Source organism: Camelina sativa, chromosome 14 (genome assembly GCF_030686135.1).
Source record: "Camelina sativa cultivar CO46 ecotype springtype chromosome 14, ASM3068613v1".
Lineage (NCBI taxonomy): Eukaryota > Viridiplantae > Streptophyta > Magnoliopsida > Brassicales > Brassicaceae > Camelina > Camelina sativa.
The window spans coordinates 6,444,150-6,459,795 of record NC_141893.1 but is presented as its reverse complement, the minus strand read 5'-3'; the positions used below and the strand labels follow the sequence as shown (position 1 = coordinate 6,459,795).

The window sequence follows — 15,646 nt, the reverse complement described above, 5'->3', positions numbered from 1 at the left end:
TAAGAAGAAAAGTCCACTTAAAATACCACTTGTGTAAAAGTGAGTGTGCATACATCATACTATATGTAGTGGGGAGATAGCCGACTAAAGATTATAGGGATTATTATATAGGATTTCATGAGTAATGTTTAAATCATTCCCATTCATGTTAATAATACATACTAGATGCTTGGTTAATAATAATAACAAAACAATCTCATATATATTTTATAATGATTCGTTGATATCAAATATACGATTTAAGCCTTCATTTGTTAATTAAAAAGACTCTGTATTAGAACTATAACTTTGCACTGCAAAAACTATTATTTATATCAAAATACAATGATTCTCTTTGTGTAATCCAAAACTTAATTGATTGGTTACCAAAAAAAGCAAATTTGGTCAAAGTATTTCTGTGGTTGTGTACTTTTTTGTTTTTGGGATCGACGCTTGTTGGTTACTACAGTATATCAGTAAAAAGTCAGGTTTAAGATCAATCTCCAGTAATCATAACTACATTGAAACCCAAAAAACTCCGTACTATTAGATCTGTGACTTTACGGCCCATCAACACCAACACTTAGTTTATGCCTTTATGGAGCAATTAAGTGCCTCTTGAGCAATTAAGCGCTTTATCACTCTTCTCTTGATAAGTCGTATGCTTTATTCCAAATTTTAAGTATTTACCCATTTCAATAAGAAGCATCTCATCAGTCATAATGAAGTTCAAAACTGTGCCTAGATCATCTCTTGTAGACAATTTCACATGGTCAAGATGTATTATGCTTTATGCATTACAATCGTTGTAAGTCATGATTTAATTACTTTATTGAGCCATATTTGCTTCAGAGTGTGTTAATATTTAATAACGCGAGTTTAACCTCGAACATACACCAAAATACATAGATTTGAGTCATTGTGGTCTATACTATGATTGGGCCTTTAAACTCATAGCAGTGGCAGCTAGATCCAAGATTGATTTGATATTTTCATCTATGAATTTGGTTATTGCAATATATAATAATCGTACATTTATACGGTGGGCTCGACAGGTACATCTCCAGCCTTGCACTATTAAAGAAGATCAAACCAAAAAATAAAAGCAAATTTAAATTTATCAAATAAATAAAGGGAATCTTACATTTATTTGGCGGATCTTACTGATTTCAAATATTGTCATTCTTCGTTTTGGTGTTATATGTTAGTAATGTATATCATAAGAAAAATGAAACTATCACTATACAATTGAACTGTTTATTTGTTCAATGATTAATCTACGGTATCGATTTATATTTCAAAATGGAACTTGTGTGTACACCTACTTCACCAAATTGTCCCAGTCAACACGCTGTTATTTGATATAAAAACAAAGTGAGCTACCAGATATACCATATGGTCCATGTTTAATAATGACACAGACAAAAGAAGGCCTATAAGATTAATTGATACATACATCCAATTAATTCTCTGATCGAAACACCTCCCCACTTTCTTCATTTTCGTATGGATTTATTTTTTTCCATTTTTTGGTGTGTGTACGCACATAAATTAATTCATCTACTTCAACTTCATAATGCGTTTAATGTTCACATGACACACTTTTTTTTTTCTTCCTTTATGAGTGCGTATTCATAAAGGGGTTACATAGAGCTCCTCATAGTTAAAAAAATTCATCACAACAAATACTTGATCCATATATAGTATCTCACGTATATTGATTGTACTTTGTTATATATTTTTAGATTACAAATCTTTTAATTTACGACCAAATTTGATTATCTTCTAAAAAATATAACAAAAATAACCGATTAATAAATGTTTATTTGTTGCAGGTTGTATAACATTTTGGTGTCCTTGCGTTACATTTGGCCAAGTCGCAGATATTGTGTGGACCGAGGTTTCCGCTTGTACGTTTCCCAATTATAACAATGATTATTCGGAAAAAAAAAACGGTTTAATGTAAATATCTAACCGATAGTTAATCTTAGTATGTGGTACGACCGGTGCGTTTTACACGCTCCTACTGATGATCACAGGATGTGGTCCATGTAGATGCATATACTCATGTTTTTATCGAACCAACATGATAAACATTACAATCTTAAGGGTAGCGAATGTGGGGATTGTCTAAAACGTTGCTTCTCATGTGAGCTTTGTGCCTTAACCCAAGTTTATCACGAGCTCAACAACCGCGGTTTTGATGTCGCCCTCGGTATTATTTTATTTGTTTTATTAACACTTTAGTTAGAGCTTCATTATTAAATAATTGGCATGGTTATTTTAAAAGAAACTTTGTTCGTCGAGATGTTCTAATATAAAATCTAACTTATTAGGGTGGCGGCAAACGTCGAACGTCAAAACGGCAGTGTTGCAATGGGTGCTCCGGTTGTGGAGGGAAGCATGAAAACTTGATAAGATTAGTACTCTCATTTGGATGGATGATATTACAAGAGAACCGTCACTTGCGTGCGTGCCATTAGACTTCTTCTATAGGATTTGGTCGTCACTGTAATTAAAGATGAAATTAATACCGTCTACTTGAACTATATTAGTTAATTACGTTTTTTTAGCAAATTGCAGTAGTTATACTTTACATCTGTCTGGACTGACTTGTTTAAACGCAAACTTTCAGTAGTCCCCTCCCACACCGTACATGGTTTTAATGGAAAGATTTATAAACATGTTAATGTCCTTATATATAGACGCATCATTCAATTCGTTTATGTTAATCTCTCTTATTCCCTTTATATTCCTCCATGGAAGCTCATGCCAATCCTCATGTTGAAGGAAAATGGTCCACAGGCTTCTGTGATTGCTTCTCTGACTGCACAAACTGTAATCACTCTTTTACATTTTTTTTATATATATAGATTTTGTAAGTGTAAGTAGGTGAAAACGAGTAATTGTAGCTGGTTGTTACAGATCTACTGTTTATGATTTATCAAATTTTAATTATCACTTTAGACTTTACATATGAACAAAAAAATTCTAACAAAAGTAATTATAGATGTCAAACCTTTTCTCTAGATAAAAATTTATTATATACCTTATAACAAAAATGAATGGACAGGTTGTATTACGTGCTGGTGTCCATGTATTACACTTGGCCAAATCGCTGAGATTGTAGATCGAGGATCCACCAGTAAGTTACTTACAAAGATATAATACATGGTTTTATGAGAAAGCTTTGTCAAATTTAACAAGGCAGGAAAATATAATGAATGATAAATAACTGCGACGAGGTTTATAATTTTCAGCGTGTGGTGTGGCTGGAGCATTATACGTGTTGATAAATGTATTCACGGGTTGTGGTGGATGTATTTACTCGTGTTTATACCGTCAAAGGATGAGAGCTCAATACAACATTAGTGGTAACAATTGTGTTGATTGCCTTAAACATTGTAGCTGTTGCTGGTTCTGCTGGTGCTGCTGTGAGCTCTGTGCTTTGACCCAACTATACCGCGAGCTCAAGCACCGCGGTTACAATATGAATCTTGGTATATATATATATATTTTATACGGCTCTTTTATTTTCATTCCATTTTATTTGTTTATTATAACACATTACATTCGTTTTTAATGTGGTACTTTTAGGTTGGGCGGGGAACGTGGAGAGGCAACAGAACCAAGAAGGTGTGACGGCGGCTGCTCCAGTCGTCCATGACGGCATGACCCGCTAGGATTTATTTCTGAATGTAATTCACTTGTATATATATATATATATATATTGAAACGAGGTTGATTCATATCTTTGGACGTGGGTAATTCCTTCCATGTATAATCCGAATGTATCAAAACTATTAGAATATAACAAGAAAAAGTTACACAAAAACAATTAATAATATATGATATGCTCTTGTTTTTCTTTTTTCTCCTCTAAATTTTTTATCATGGAATGATTCCTCGTTGTTCAGAAAAAAAGGAATGATTCCTCATCATTGTGGTGACTTTGTTAGAAGTTAAACAGTTTGATTTATCGGTTGAAGTTTTTATATAAATTAAACGTTAATTATTGTTCGTTCTAAAGTTAGAATTAGTCGAAATAAAAAATAGGTTTAAAATGAGGCAAAACTTTTTTTTAGGACAAACAAAATAATAATTTGAATATATTAACTATCTGTAGAGAAATCGTCTGAGGAGTCCACTCTGCCGTGGCAAAAATCTCTTATCTCCATATTTAATCTACATATTTCTTATCCGTTCAGAGTATTATGAACGGACAGATTTACCCTTCTTTCTTATTTTTTATTTTATTTTTGTTTTTTAATAATTAAAAAAAAACGAGTTCGAGCTCTCTCCACGGCCGTCAAGCGAGAGTCAAGCTCCCCCTCGAGATCCCTCTCTCCATCGGCGCCGTGCCTTCCAGAATCTGCATTGAAGACGCCTTCAAGTAAGTTCTTCTCTTCATTTGTGGATTCGTAGTGAATTGTAGATATGTATATTGATGAGAAGAAAAGATCTTGAATTCCAGAATATGCATTAAGCTTGATTCCATTATTGGGGTATGTACATTGGGTGTTATTTCATTATTTTTAGTTCGATTAGTAGTTTAAATTAACAAGGAATAGATTTCGTTTGTGGAATCGTAGTGAATTGCAGATTAGAGAACTCTCAACGATTTAATTTGTTTCTATGTGGCGATAGTAGAACTTGGTAAAACTGGGTATCACTTTTTTATATATTATAACGAGTTAGAAAGTAAAACTTGGTAAAACTAGTATTACTATTCAACGTAGTACAACTAGTAAAACTGGTAATAACTAGTAGAACTTGGTAATAATGAACAGAGTTTCGTATTGTTTTGGTAGGATACAATGAGCGTCAGCATACATTTTAAATGTCAAGGTCCCAGGTATAGTTTAATGATGAATACATCGGTTGAGAAGATAATTTTGTCGATGGTAGAAGCTAGGATATACAAGAAGCTTGCATTAGGTGAAAGTGAAACTACACTTCGGTTGACTTACAATGCACTGATGGTGGGAAGTGGGGATCCATGGACTATTACTGACGATGAGGATATGCAAGTTTATCTATCGCCCATTGATAAAGAGAGTCGTAGATGTATATTGTATGTGGAGGTCATCACTAATCTGGAAGAGTCCGTCCAAGTGTCGAAAATTTTGAAAAGTTCTACTGGTATGAACTATGATGAAGTAGGATGTAATGCCATCACTTTGTATGTAGAAAAAGAACAAGTTGAGCCGATAAAGGAGGTTGATGGTAGTAAAAGTAAACCCGATGGAATCATATCTTATGATGAAGGTGTGGATAACAATATAGTTAGATCGGATATGGGTGATGAATATGTAGAGCCCCCACCTGTTGTAGAAGCTAGTAAGTATGTAGAGCCATGGGAAGACGGTTTGGGTTTGAGTATCCGTCAAGAATTTCCTAATAAGAAGGCATTGCAAGATGTGGTGAATAAATGCGCATTTGTTCTCAGTTTTGGTTTTGTTATTAAGAAGTCTGATCCTGTACGTTTGGTGCTTAAATGTACTAAAGATCTGTGCAAATGGGGTTTACGAGCCGCAAAGGTTAGAAATACAGATATTTTCTCGATTAGAAGGTACACCAAGATGCATACATGCTCTAGGGCAAGTCAAAGTAGAACCAACATCATCGTGAAAAGGCATGGAACACCAGAATTAGTCGCAGCTCTTTTGCATGATCAATTTCCTGGAAAAATGGAAACTCCAACTCCTAAAATGATCATGGATCTTGTGAAGACCAAATTAGGTGTGAATATTTCATACTCGACAGCGTTGAGAGGAAAAAATCAAGCTATTACCGATTTGCGTGGTAGCTCTGAAGATAACTACAAGATGTTGTATTATAGGACAATATATTTAGTGCCAGAAAGGTCGCAATGGGGTGTCCCAGATGAGACCAAAAACAAAAAAATCATACCTCCGCCTCGGAAAAACAAGCAGGGAAGAAAAAAAGTTAAAAGGAATCCATCGGTTGGGGAAAAGCGGCCAAAGACACAAAATAAGAGGAGGCCGAGACAAAGAATCCAATGGTTGATATTTGGGAATGGTAGTGGTAGTACTGTCTGATAAGATATAATACTATATTTTGGTTCTGTTGCAACTTGATAATAATATATTTTGGTTCTGTTATACTCTGTTAATACTCGGTAATACTCGGTAATACTATATTTTGTTTATGTTATACTCTGGTGATACTCTGGTAATACTCTGGTAATACTCGGTAAAACAGGTATAACTGGTGAAACTATGTTGATTGAAAATAAGAATTATAATAAAAATTGAAAAAATATTGTGTCGACGTATTTTCGGGTTTGAAAACATCATAAACATATACTAAATAAGTTTAACAAAAATAAATTACAAACTATATCAAAGTAGCTTGTTATCAACCAAACTAAACAATATGTTCTTTATACTTTTAACATCACTTCTTTAATAATATCCATGGTAGGATGACAAAGTTACAAAAATTAATGTTTTACAAATATAACTGCATAAAACACTACCATACCTTAAGCACTATAAATCAATTGTATAACTAGAAAAAGAAATGTTAATGATACGTAATACTAAATAAATGGTAAAACATCAAAAGTACAACTATGTGGGACTTTGGTAATACTAAAATCTTTGGTATAACTACGTTGATTGAAATAACGACGCACGTGGGGAAAATACGGCGCACATGGGGATACTATGCGCAAGTGGGGGTACAACTAAAAATTTCACAAAAGTTTTATTTCCCTCTCCCAAAATTTCGATTTCCCTCTTCAAAAATCCCCAAAAATTCAAAAATCCCTAAAAATTCAAAAATTCCCAAATTATATCACTCTCTCGAGATCTCCATTCTCATTCTCTCATCATAAACATATCCGACATTATCCATCTATCCATTCTCTCTCTTATTATTCCATTTCTTATCTGAATTTCATTACGTTTGCTAACATGGATCCATACTACAAAGATATGAAAAGGAGCAAAAAACTAATCGACGGATTATATGCCTACGCTGACGGGGATGGTGACTACGACATTCCTACATTTTGTTCATGTGGTGCACGCATCGTCGAAGAGATTTCTCTAAACGAAGGAAGGAGATACTTCAAATGCATTGTGTTTGAGGTGATTTCAGTGTATTGTCATTGATTCGTTTATTGTCGTTATAAATTCTACTGTATTTACCAAGTTTTTTGCAGGACAATGGCTTCCATGTTCGTAAAAACGGGGATGATGTTGTGAAATAAGAGGTGAGCAAATTAAGAAAGGAGGTTAACGAGCAGTCCGTGAAGATCCAAAACCTCGGATTTCAGAGGGAGCAAATGCATCTGCAGATTGCAAACCTAAAAGAGTTTGTGATGAGTGTTGCGGATTCCAATGCTGAAGATATTGCAAAAATGAAGGAATTAGTGTTGCTTATGCCTTGATTCTCATAATTTATCTAGTTTGTACTACTTCTCTATGTGTTGTAAAACTTCCCTTTCTTCCTTTATCCATGTGTTGTAAGACTTCCCTTAAGAATTCTCTATGTTTTATCATGTTTTATCAAGTAAAACAACATAGTTTTACTAAGTTTTACCAAATATTTTTACTAAGTTTTACCAAGTTGCTCAAAGACAAAAATCAACATAGTTTTACTAAGTTTTACCAAGTATTTTTACTAAGTTTTACCAAGTTGCTCAAAGACAAAAATCAACACAGCATAGTTTTACTAAGTTTTACCAAGTTTTTTTACTAAGTTTTACCAAGTTGCTCAAAGACAAAAATCAACACAACATAGTTTTACTAAGTTTTACCAAGTTGCTCAAAGACAAAAATAATCTAAGATATTAATACCAAGTTTTACCAAGTATTTCAACATAAAATCAACACAACATAGTTTTACTAAGTTTTACCAAGTTGCTCAAAAGAGGAAAACGACACAACATCCAAGTTTTACAAAAACCATACAAGACAACACAATATAGTCTTCACCCTTGATTTCTTGATGACCTTGTCATTCGCTTCGGTGGTGGGTTTGCAAGACCAGCCGTATCTTTTGGTGCAAGGTCTGAATGGTCTCCAGTGTCTGCAGGACCAGTCGTATCTTCACGCGTCTGCATTCGAATAATCTGGTGTTAACAAGTATTACCAACTAACTGTTATACTCTAGTATTACCAAAAAAACCAAACCTTACCTTCGATTTCTCTTCCAATGATGCAACTCTTTCTCCCAATGTCGCGACTTTTTCTTCCCACCCATTAAGCCTATCCACAATTCCTTTCATCTTCTCTCCCATCTCATTTTTAAAGGTGTTTAGGAGATCCACCAAATCAGATACACTAGGGTATACCGGTCCTTCAATCAAGGCTATTTCCTCGTTCACGTTCTCAGGCTCCCCTCCTACTCCTCCTACTCCTGCTCGGGACTGAACATCTTCATTGAACATGTTTTCAAACCAGACATGATATCCTCGTAGATAACGTTGCATCCAACTGTTGACAACAACATCATGTGCATCATCGACGTCATCTTCTTCAGTGATTCCAGCTAGAAGAGACTTCTCATTATCATCCTCAGGTATTAGGAAACTATCTATGTCCTACAAATATATGAAGATTAAAACCTATTACCTAAAGCTCATTCATATGCAAAGGATAAATAGGATGTTAAAAATAACTATAAAAACTAACCTTAATTGTACCAAGTTCATCATTTATTCTCTCAAGAGAAAACCCTCTGAGTTCACATTTCTTGAACTTTCTCCTGCACATCCTAGGACATGTAACGTGTGCTCCTGGATTATCTTCTACGAATTGATTCCTCAAATGTTGAATCGCCTCAAATGCTAAAAGCTACACAACAAACATATAGTTGGACTTAGCTTCAATTATAAGAACAACACGCAACATCCAATACTAAATATATTTTACTTACCTCCAAAAGAATACATAAACCTGCAACCGGCCATAATACACCTTTTGTGACGGTCCCATGAAAATGATCCATCGTGTGAGCTATCGATTCCAGCATGTAATCAAACGAATATCTCCCCCAAGGAAACGTCTTACAAAAATTAAGATCATTAACTGCTTTTTGCAAAAACTCATCAATTTCTGTTGCTTGTTCTCCTGTCTTTACCGGTGCTCTAACAATGCTAGATAAGAAGTATAGGACAGCCATCTTCAACCGATCTCGAGAGCGTTCCATAGGTACCATCTCCTTGAGCTTTTCTCTCACTTCTTCACGAGTAACCTTCTTAGACGAAAAATGATTGTTCACGAAGGTCTTACTTCCAACTTTGTTATAATCAATTGGATAGTTGCGGCAATTGAATCCTGATAACAAGGCATGTTCCTTGATACCATAACGGATGGGAACACCATTAACAACAAACCAAACTTCCCTTTTCTTTTCAATGCATGCCGTTCGGAGAAGGAGCATCCACATGCCCATAACCTTGTGATTTTTGTCCCTTGGCAAGTGCCAAATGTGTTTGAACTGTGAATGGTTCTCAAACCAATTTCTCTCAAACGTAGTGAGCGGATGCTTCAATTTATCAAATGTTGTCAATACTTCCTTTATATAACACCTCGTACCTAACTTAATCTTCTTCTTATACTCCGCCGCTGGGAGGTACATTCTTATAGGTTGTAGTGCCATCGGTTCATCATCATCGGCATCCTGCAACAAATAGTTGTCTCAAGTATTACCAAGTTATACCAAACTAATAGTTCTACCAAGTAAAACCAAGTTTTTCCAATACATATAGTTATACCTAGATATACTAGTTTTCCAAACCCAAACAATTATACTATGTTATCCTAGTATTACAAACCCAGAAAAACAACATGTTTTCCCTACTTCTACATGGTCAATCAATTGGTACTACGTACCATTGCCTCGGTGGAGTCGCCCGAATTGGTCTCTCCCAAGGATGCGTCTGAATCTACTTCTTCTTCGCCAACGAGATCTGGCTCGCTCTGTTCTTCTCCTTCGTCACTTCTCATCTTCTCCCGCAGTCTCTGAGTCAACTCCCTCATCCTCTTTATCACTCCTTTCGACTTCGTCCTCACCTTCTCCATCACCAACCGCAGGGAGATCTGCCGGCTGAGAAATCTCCGCCGTCTCTGAATCTTGTTCTTCCTCGGCAATTTTTCTCTTTTTAGTCCACCTCGTCTTCACCATCCTGCTAACAACGATGAGTGACCACAATCGATCGAACAACACAACAATTAAAGAGAGCAAATGATCTCTCAATTAGTATTCTCTAGTTTTTCACGAAGAAAGAGAGACAACCGTTAATTGGAATTACAAAAAATAGTGGAGTAGATAGATCCGATTGGGTTTGTAGATCGTTTGTGGGTGGAACAAAAAAACCTAGGTATTTTTAGTAATTTCTGAGTTGTAATTAGGATATAGTTATAATTGTGTTTGTTTTTGATTTAAAAATAAATCAAAATAAAAAATGTTTATATGGGAGAGTTTTCATATTTTCATTTGAAATTAAGGGAGTTCTGAAATGATGTCTCCTATGTGTACACGTTCAGTATTCAAATAATGCATAAACATCGTACAGTAGTATGTTTTTTTTGTTTCCTATTTGTTACTAATATACAAAAAATTAGAAATAATGATTAAAATGAAAATCATATTATTAAAATGAAAATCATATTAGAAGTCTTTTGAAAACAATATCGGTCAGAGAGGGGGGGGGGGGGGAATCGTGCAATTATACATCTTCTATATGATTTTATCGTTGTTGTAATTAAATATAGAATTGATACGGTCGACTTGAGCTATTTTTCTTTATTTTCATCTATTTTAAATTATTTTTCTTACTTATAAGTTCTAATAATTACACCATTTTTGCAAATTTATGTATCAATTAGAGTCAGGTATGTTAGATTTTTGCTTAACGTACGTGTGGATTTTTATTTTGAGACGATTATCAAGTGGCTATTTCATGGAGAGATTTGTAAACGTTTTGGAAAAAAAAAACTTTAGAAACAAAAAAAATCATCAGTTTTATGATTATCACTCTGAATACTTCAACCTATTGGGAATTTTTCTTTAAAAAAATCTTATTGACTGCTTAGATAAAAGACTTTATTTTGAAAATGTAAAACAGTGATCGGATTAGAAGAATTCAGAGTAATAAATCTGAAAACGAAACTTTTCTATTAGTAGAAATTGTTTATTAGTTTTTATAAAATATTTTAAATAACAAATAATGACTAGTTAGCTTAGAAGTAGCGCTTAATGTAATAATTATCATTGTAAATTTTTGAGTCATTTGTAATGCTAAGTCTAAAAAATAACTTCATATTTTTTCGTGAGAACTAGTGGAAACAGTTTTATATATGTGTAGTTTGTTTCGCATACCTCATCCCTCACATTATCCACTAAAAAAATTGAAATATATATTCCTTAATTATTAAAAAAACTAGAAAGGCTTGGTAAAAGTCAAGGAAATAGTAAAGTAAACGGTGATGGTTACTTTGTAGATAAAACAAGTTGAGACGAGTTAAAAAATAATGGAACCAAAATGACGTCCTTATAAATACACAAGCATCCTTCTTCCTTTTTTACAGAACCTTAAAAACACATTTTCTCTATTAATTAAAAGTTAGTCTCTCTCTCTTTCTCTCTCCCTCCATGGAAGCTCAACAACTTCATGCCAAGCCTCATGCTGAAGGAGAATAGTCCACAGGCTTCTGTGACTGCTCCTCCGACTGCCCCAACTGTAATTAATCTTTTCACCCTTTTTTGTTCTTCCACAAATTTACTTGTATTTGTCTACGTAAAAGCTGAAACAAGTAAAAAAGGAAAACAAACCTCTATTAATATATATCTCGCAAAAATGAATGGACAGTTTGTATGGCGTTCTGGTGTCCATGTATTACATTCGGCCAAGTAGCTGACATCGTAGATCAAGGATCCACCAGTAAGTTACTTACTTACTTATAACACACGGTATTATGAGGAAGCTTTGTCAACTTTTAACAGATAAAGATAAATAACTGGGGGATTATAAATTAATTTTCAGCGTGTGGTACGGCTGGAGCACTATACGCGTTGATAACCGCAATAACCGGTTGTGGATGTATCTACTCGTGTTTCTATCGTAAAAAGATGAGAGCTCAATACAATATTAGAGGTGATGATTGTGGAGATTGCCTTAAACATTTCTTCTGTGAGCCCTGTGCTTTGACCCAACAATACCGTGAACTCAAGCACCGTGGTTTCGATATGAGTCTTGGTATTTATTTCTTCTTTTTTATACACGTACGGCTTATTCTTTTTTCGATTTGGTTTCTTTATTGCAATCGCCAAAAAAATGGACATTCGTTAAAAAAAAATGTGATATTTTAGGATGGGCCGGTAACGTGGAGAGACAGAACCAAGGAGGTGTGGCAATGGGTGCTCCGGTCTTCCAAGGCGGCATGAACCGTTAAAGTTTTATTTCTTTTATGTTATTCATTATGTACTAAATTAAACGATGTTTGATATTAATCCTCTATTTGTGTTGTCTGATATGCTTGTTGGGAAAGTTTGAACATGAGTATTTTTTTCAATGTATATCCCCCAATAAATCAAAAGTGTTATAATATAACGAGAAAGTGATACCCAATGATCCAAACAATAGTAAGTAGTAACCTAGTATGCGCTTCAATCATATCGGACAAATATTTGACTTACGAGGCTTATGCTTATCTTTACACAGACGATTAACTACATTTTAAAACATCACAAAAGAAAACCCGAAAAATTAATCTCAGCTAAGAAGATTAAATCGTATCTCTCTCACTCAATCTCTCTCTTTCTCTCTCCCTCCATGGAAGCTCAACACCTTCATGCCAAGCCTCATGCTGAAGAGGAATGGTCCACAGGCTTCTGTGACTGCTTTTCCGACTGCTCCAACTGTAATCACTTTTTTCACACATTTGCTTGTATTTGTCTACGTTAAAGCAGCTGAAACAAGTACACAAACCTAAATTAATATATATCTTGCAAAAATGAATGGACAGGTTGTATCACGTTCTGGTGTCCATGTATTACATTCGGCCAAGTAGCTGAGATTGTAGATCAAGGATCCACCTGTAAGTTAATTACTTACTTATAACACACGAAATTATGAGAAAGCTTTGTCAAATTTAACATATAAAGATAAATAATTGGGGGTTTATAAATTAATTTTCAGCGTGTGGTACGGCTGGGGCACTATACGCGTTGATAACCGCAGTAATCGGTTGTGGATGTATCTACTCGTGCTTCTATCGTAAACATTTCTGCTGTGAGCTCTGTGCTTTGACTCAACAATACCGTGAACTCAAGCACCGTGGTTTCGATATGAGTCTTCGTATTTATTTCTTCTTTTTTTCTAGATACGGCTTATTCTTTTTTCCATTAGGTTTCTTTCTTGCAATCGCAAAAAAAATTGACATTCTTTAAACAAAAAAATGTGGTATTTTAGGATGGGCCGGTAACGTGGAGAGACAGAACCAAGGAGCTGTGGCAATGGGTGCTCCGGTCTTCCAAGGCGGCATGAACCGTTGAAGTTTTATTTCTTTTATGTTATTCATTATGTACTAAAATAAACGATGTTTGATATTAATCCTCTATTTGTGTTGTCTGATATGCTTGTTGTGAAAGTTTGAACATGAGTATTTTTTTCAATGTATATCCCCCAATAAATCAAAAGTGTTATAATATAACGAGAAAGTGAAGCCCAATGACCCAAACAATAGTAAGTAGTAACCTAGAGACTATAAGATATCCGCTCCAATCATATCCGACAAATATTTAGCTTACGAGGCTTTTGCTTATATCTTTACACAGACGATTAATTACATTTTAAAACATCACAAAAGACAACACGGAAAACACTAATTGCATTTGAACTGCAAAAAGAATAAGAATTCCACCAATTTTTTGTATTTATGTGAATATATTATGTATATATCTAAATATTTTTTTTTTTGTCGTGAATTTATATGTATATGTATGTCTTTACTTTTATTTTGTCTTTTTATTCGCCTTTCAACGAACATTCATCAGAAGACTAGTCTTAACTCAAACCAAAGAGAAAGAAAAAACAAGATCAAGATAGTAACAGCTCCACTTTCACGAAGTTGCGCAAAACACGCAATATATATGAGTATATGACTTTGCTGGACCGTAACTTCCCCGAAACTACATATTTAGAGAACATCATGTTCGTTTTCGTTGATTCTTTCTAATTTCCACCTTCAATTAATATTCAATAATGTATAGTACTAAAGCTTATATATTATACACACATATTTTAGTATATATTATAATAATTTAATCCTTAGAACACACAATTAGTGGTAGGCATCCGGTGTCATTAACTAAAAATATTCGGTCAAGTTAATTGGTAGGTCGTAGATAGTTAGATACGAGGTCAGAGATACGGTTATCTATTTCCCATTCATTAGATGGCTATGATTGTATGAAATAGCAAGCATTCAGTCTACTCGATTATAACTCTAAAACTAATATTATTATAAAAAAAAATCAGTTTGATTGATTATTAAATATTTCAAAAAATTATTAAAAATATTTTCATTTTGATAAATAATTAAAATGCAGAGATTAGTATTTGAAATTTTTACCTCTAGAGATAAATATTCATTTGTTCTTCGAAATATTTATTTATGACAGCGATTTGATGCAATTTTTGATAAGAAATCATGTTAATTTTAATTATGCATTTTCGTGATATTAGTAAGGGATATTGTGTTTGCATTTCAACCAAGATTTTCTAGTCACGGTAAAAGAGATACTTATGTGCCATCAATGTCAATCCAAAACACATCTCGGTCAATATGTTGTGTGGATATAGTGAGGGAAGGTGTTACTACTGTATAAGTTGGTAAATTTTTTGCAAGTATGGGACAAACAACCTATATACTACAGATGCTCACTTTAATAAGTCGAAGACCTTGAGACTGAATTCAAAAGCAAGTATTGTGGTGCTCACTTTAAAACTTGGGCTTATCGATTTGGGCTCGAAGGTGTTAGTATGTGCTTCGATCGATCAGGCTTTTTGCGTCATTGGTTACTTGATATCTTTTTCGTAATTATCAGTTCGGGTCTGTAATAATAAATACTATAGATGTAATTATCAGTTCAGGCTTTTGCGTCATTAATTATCTTTTTCGTAATTATCAGTTCAGGCTTTTGCGTCATTGGTTCCTTTTCATATTTTATTTAGAAGTTAAGCATCATGAAATTAGATGAAAAATTAAGAACAAACTATTATTATTGAAATCTTTTGGATTTGACCAAAAAAAAAAAAAAAAATTGAAATCTTTTGGATAACGTTTTAGAGGTGGATCCAATCCGATGTCATCACTTTTTCTATATGAAAGTGCATCGGGTAAAGGGACGGTTGATACGATAGGAAATAGCCAACGATGTTTAAGCCATATTGTTTACGTGCAACCAATATACTGTTCTGATATATATATATATATATATATATATATATATATATTTGAGAATCCTATTAGGTAGATTGAAGAACCACTGATTGGTGACGCTGAATCTGAATCGTTTACAAGTACAATAGATGCAATGGGTGACTCGATGCTGTAGTTACGGAGATATCCGATGTAATTAAAATGAGCGAGCGATATCATGGATGAGACTGAACATCTTACTTGTT

General features: G+C 34.1%; 4 protein-coding genes across 4 annotated transcripts; 3 read left to right on the top strand and 1 right to left on the bottom strand.

Moving 5' to 3' along the window:
• Positions 1-2,696: 2,696 nt before the first annotated feature.
• LOC104743312 (protein PLANT CADMIUM RESISTANCE 2-like) lies at positions 2,697-3,662 on the top strand. Its single transcript, XM_019235455.2, has 4 exons — positions 2,697-2,817; positions 3,053-3,124; positions 3,240-3,479; positions 3,577-3,662. The coding sequence occupies exons 1-4, from the start codon at positions 2,739-2,741 to the stop codon at positions 3,660-3,662; spliced, it is 477 nt and encodes a 158-aa protein (XP_019091000.2). The 5' UTR covers positions 2,697-2,738.
• Positions 3,663-7,942: 4,280 nt separating this feature from the next.
• LOC109128648 (uncharacterized protein At3g43530-like) lies at positions 7,943-9,621 on the bottom strand. Its single transcript, XM_019235454.2, has 4 exons — positions 8,890-9,621; positions 8,646-8,807; positions 8,150-8,554; positions 7,943-8,068 (listed from the first exon to the last, which is right to left on the bottom strand). Exons 1-4 carry the CDS (start codon positions 9,613-9,615, stop codon positions 7,943-7,945), a joined length of 1,419 nt encoding a protein of 472 aa, XP_019090999.2. The 5' UTR covers positions 9,616-9,621.
• Positions 9,622-11,540: 1,919 nt separating this feature from the next.
• On the top strand, positions 11,541-12,586 carry LOC104740172 (protein PLANT CADMIUM RESISTANCE 2-like). Its single transcript, XM_019235850.2, has 4 exons — positions 11,541-11,698; positions 11,828-11,899; positions 12,002-12,214; positions 12,328-12,586. Exons 2-4 carry the CDS (start codon positions 11,833-11,835, stop codon positions 12,408-12,410), a joined length of 363 nt encoding a protein of 120 aa, XP_019091395.1. The 5' UTR covers positions 11,541-11,698; positions 11,828-11,832; the 3' UTR covers positions 12,411-12,586.
• A 44-nt stretch (positions 12,587-12,630) lies between these two features.
• LOC104740173 (protein PLANT CADMIUM RESISTANCE 2-like) lies at positions 12,631-13,688 on the top strand. The gene is made up of 4 exons (XM_010460701.2): positions 12,631-12,878; positions 12,984-13,055; positions 13,157-13,315; positions 13,430-13,688. Exons 1-4 carry the CDS (start codon positions 12,662-12,664, stop codon positions 13,510-13,512), a joined length of 531 nt encoding a protein of 176 aa, XP_010459003.1. The 5' UTR covers positions 12,631-12,661; the 3' UTR covers positions 13,513-13,688.
• Positions 13,689-15,646: the final 1,958 nt, after the last annotated feature.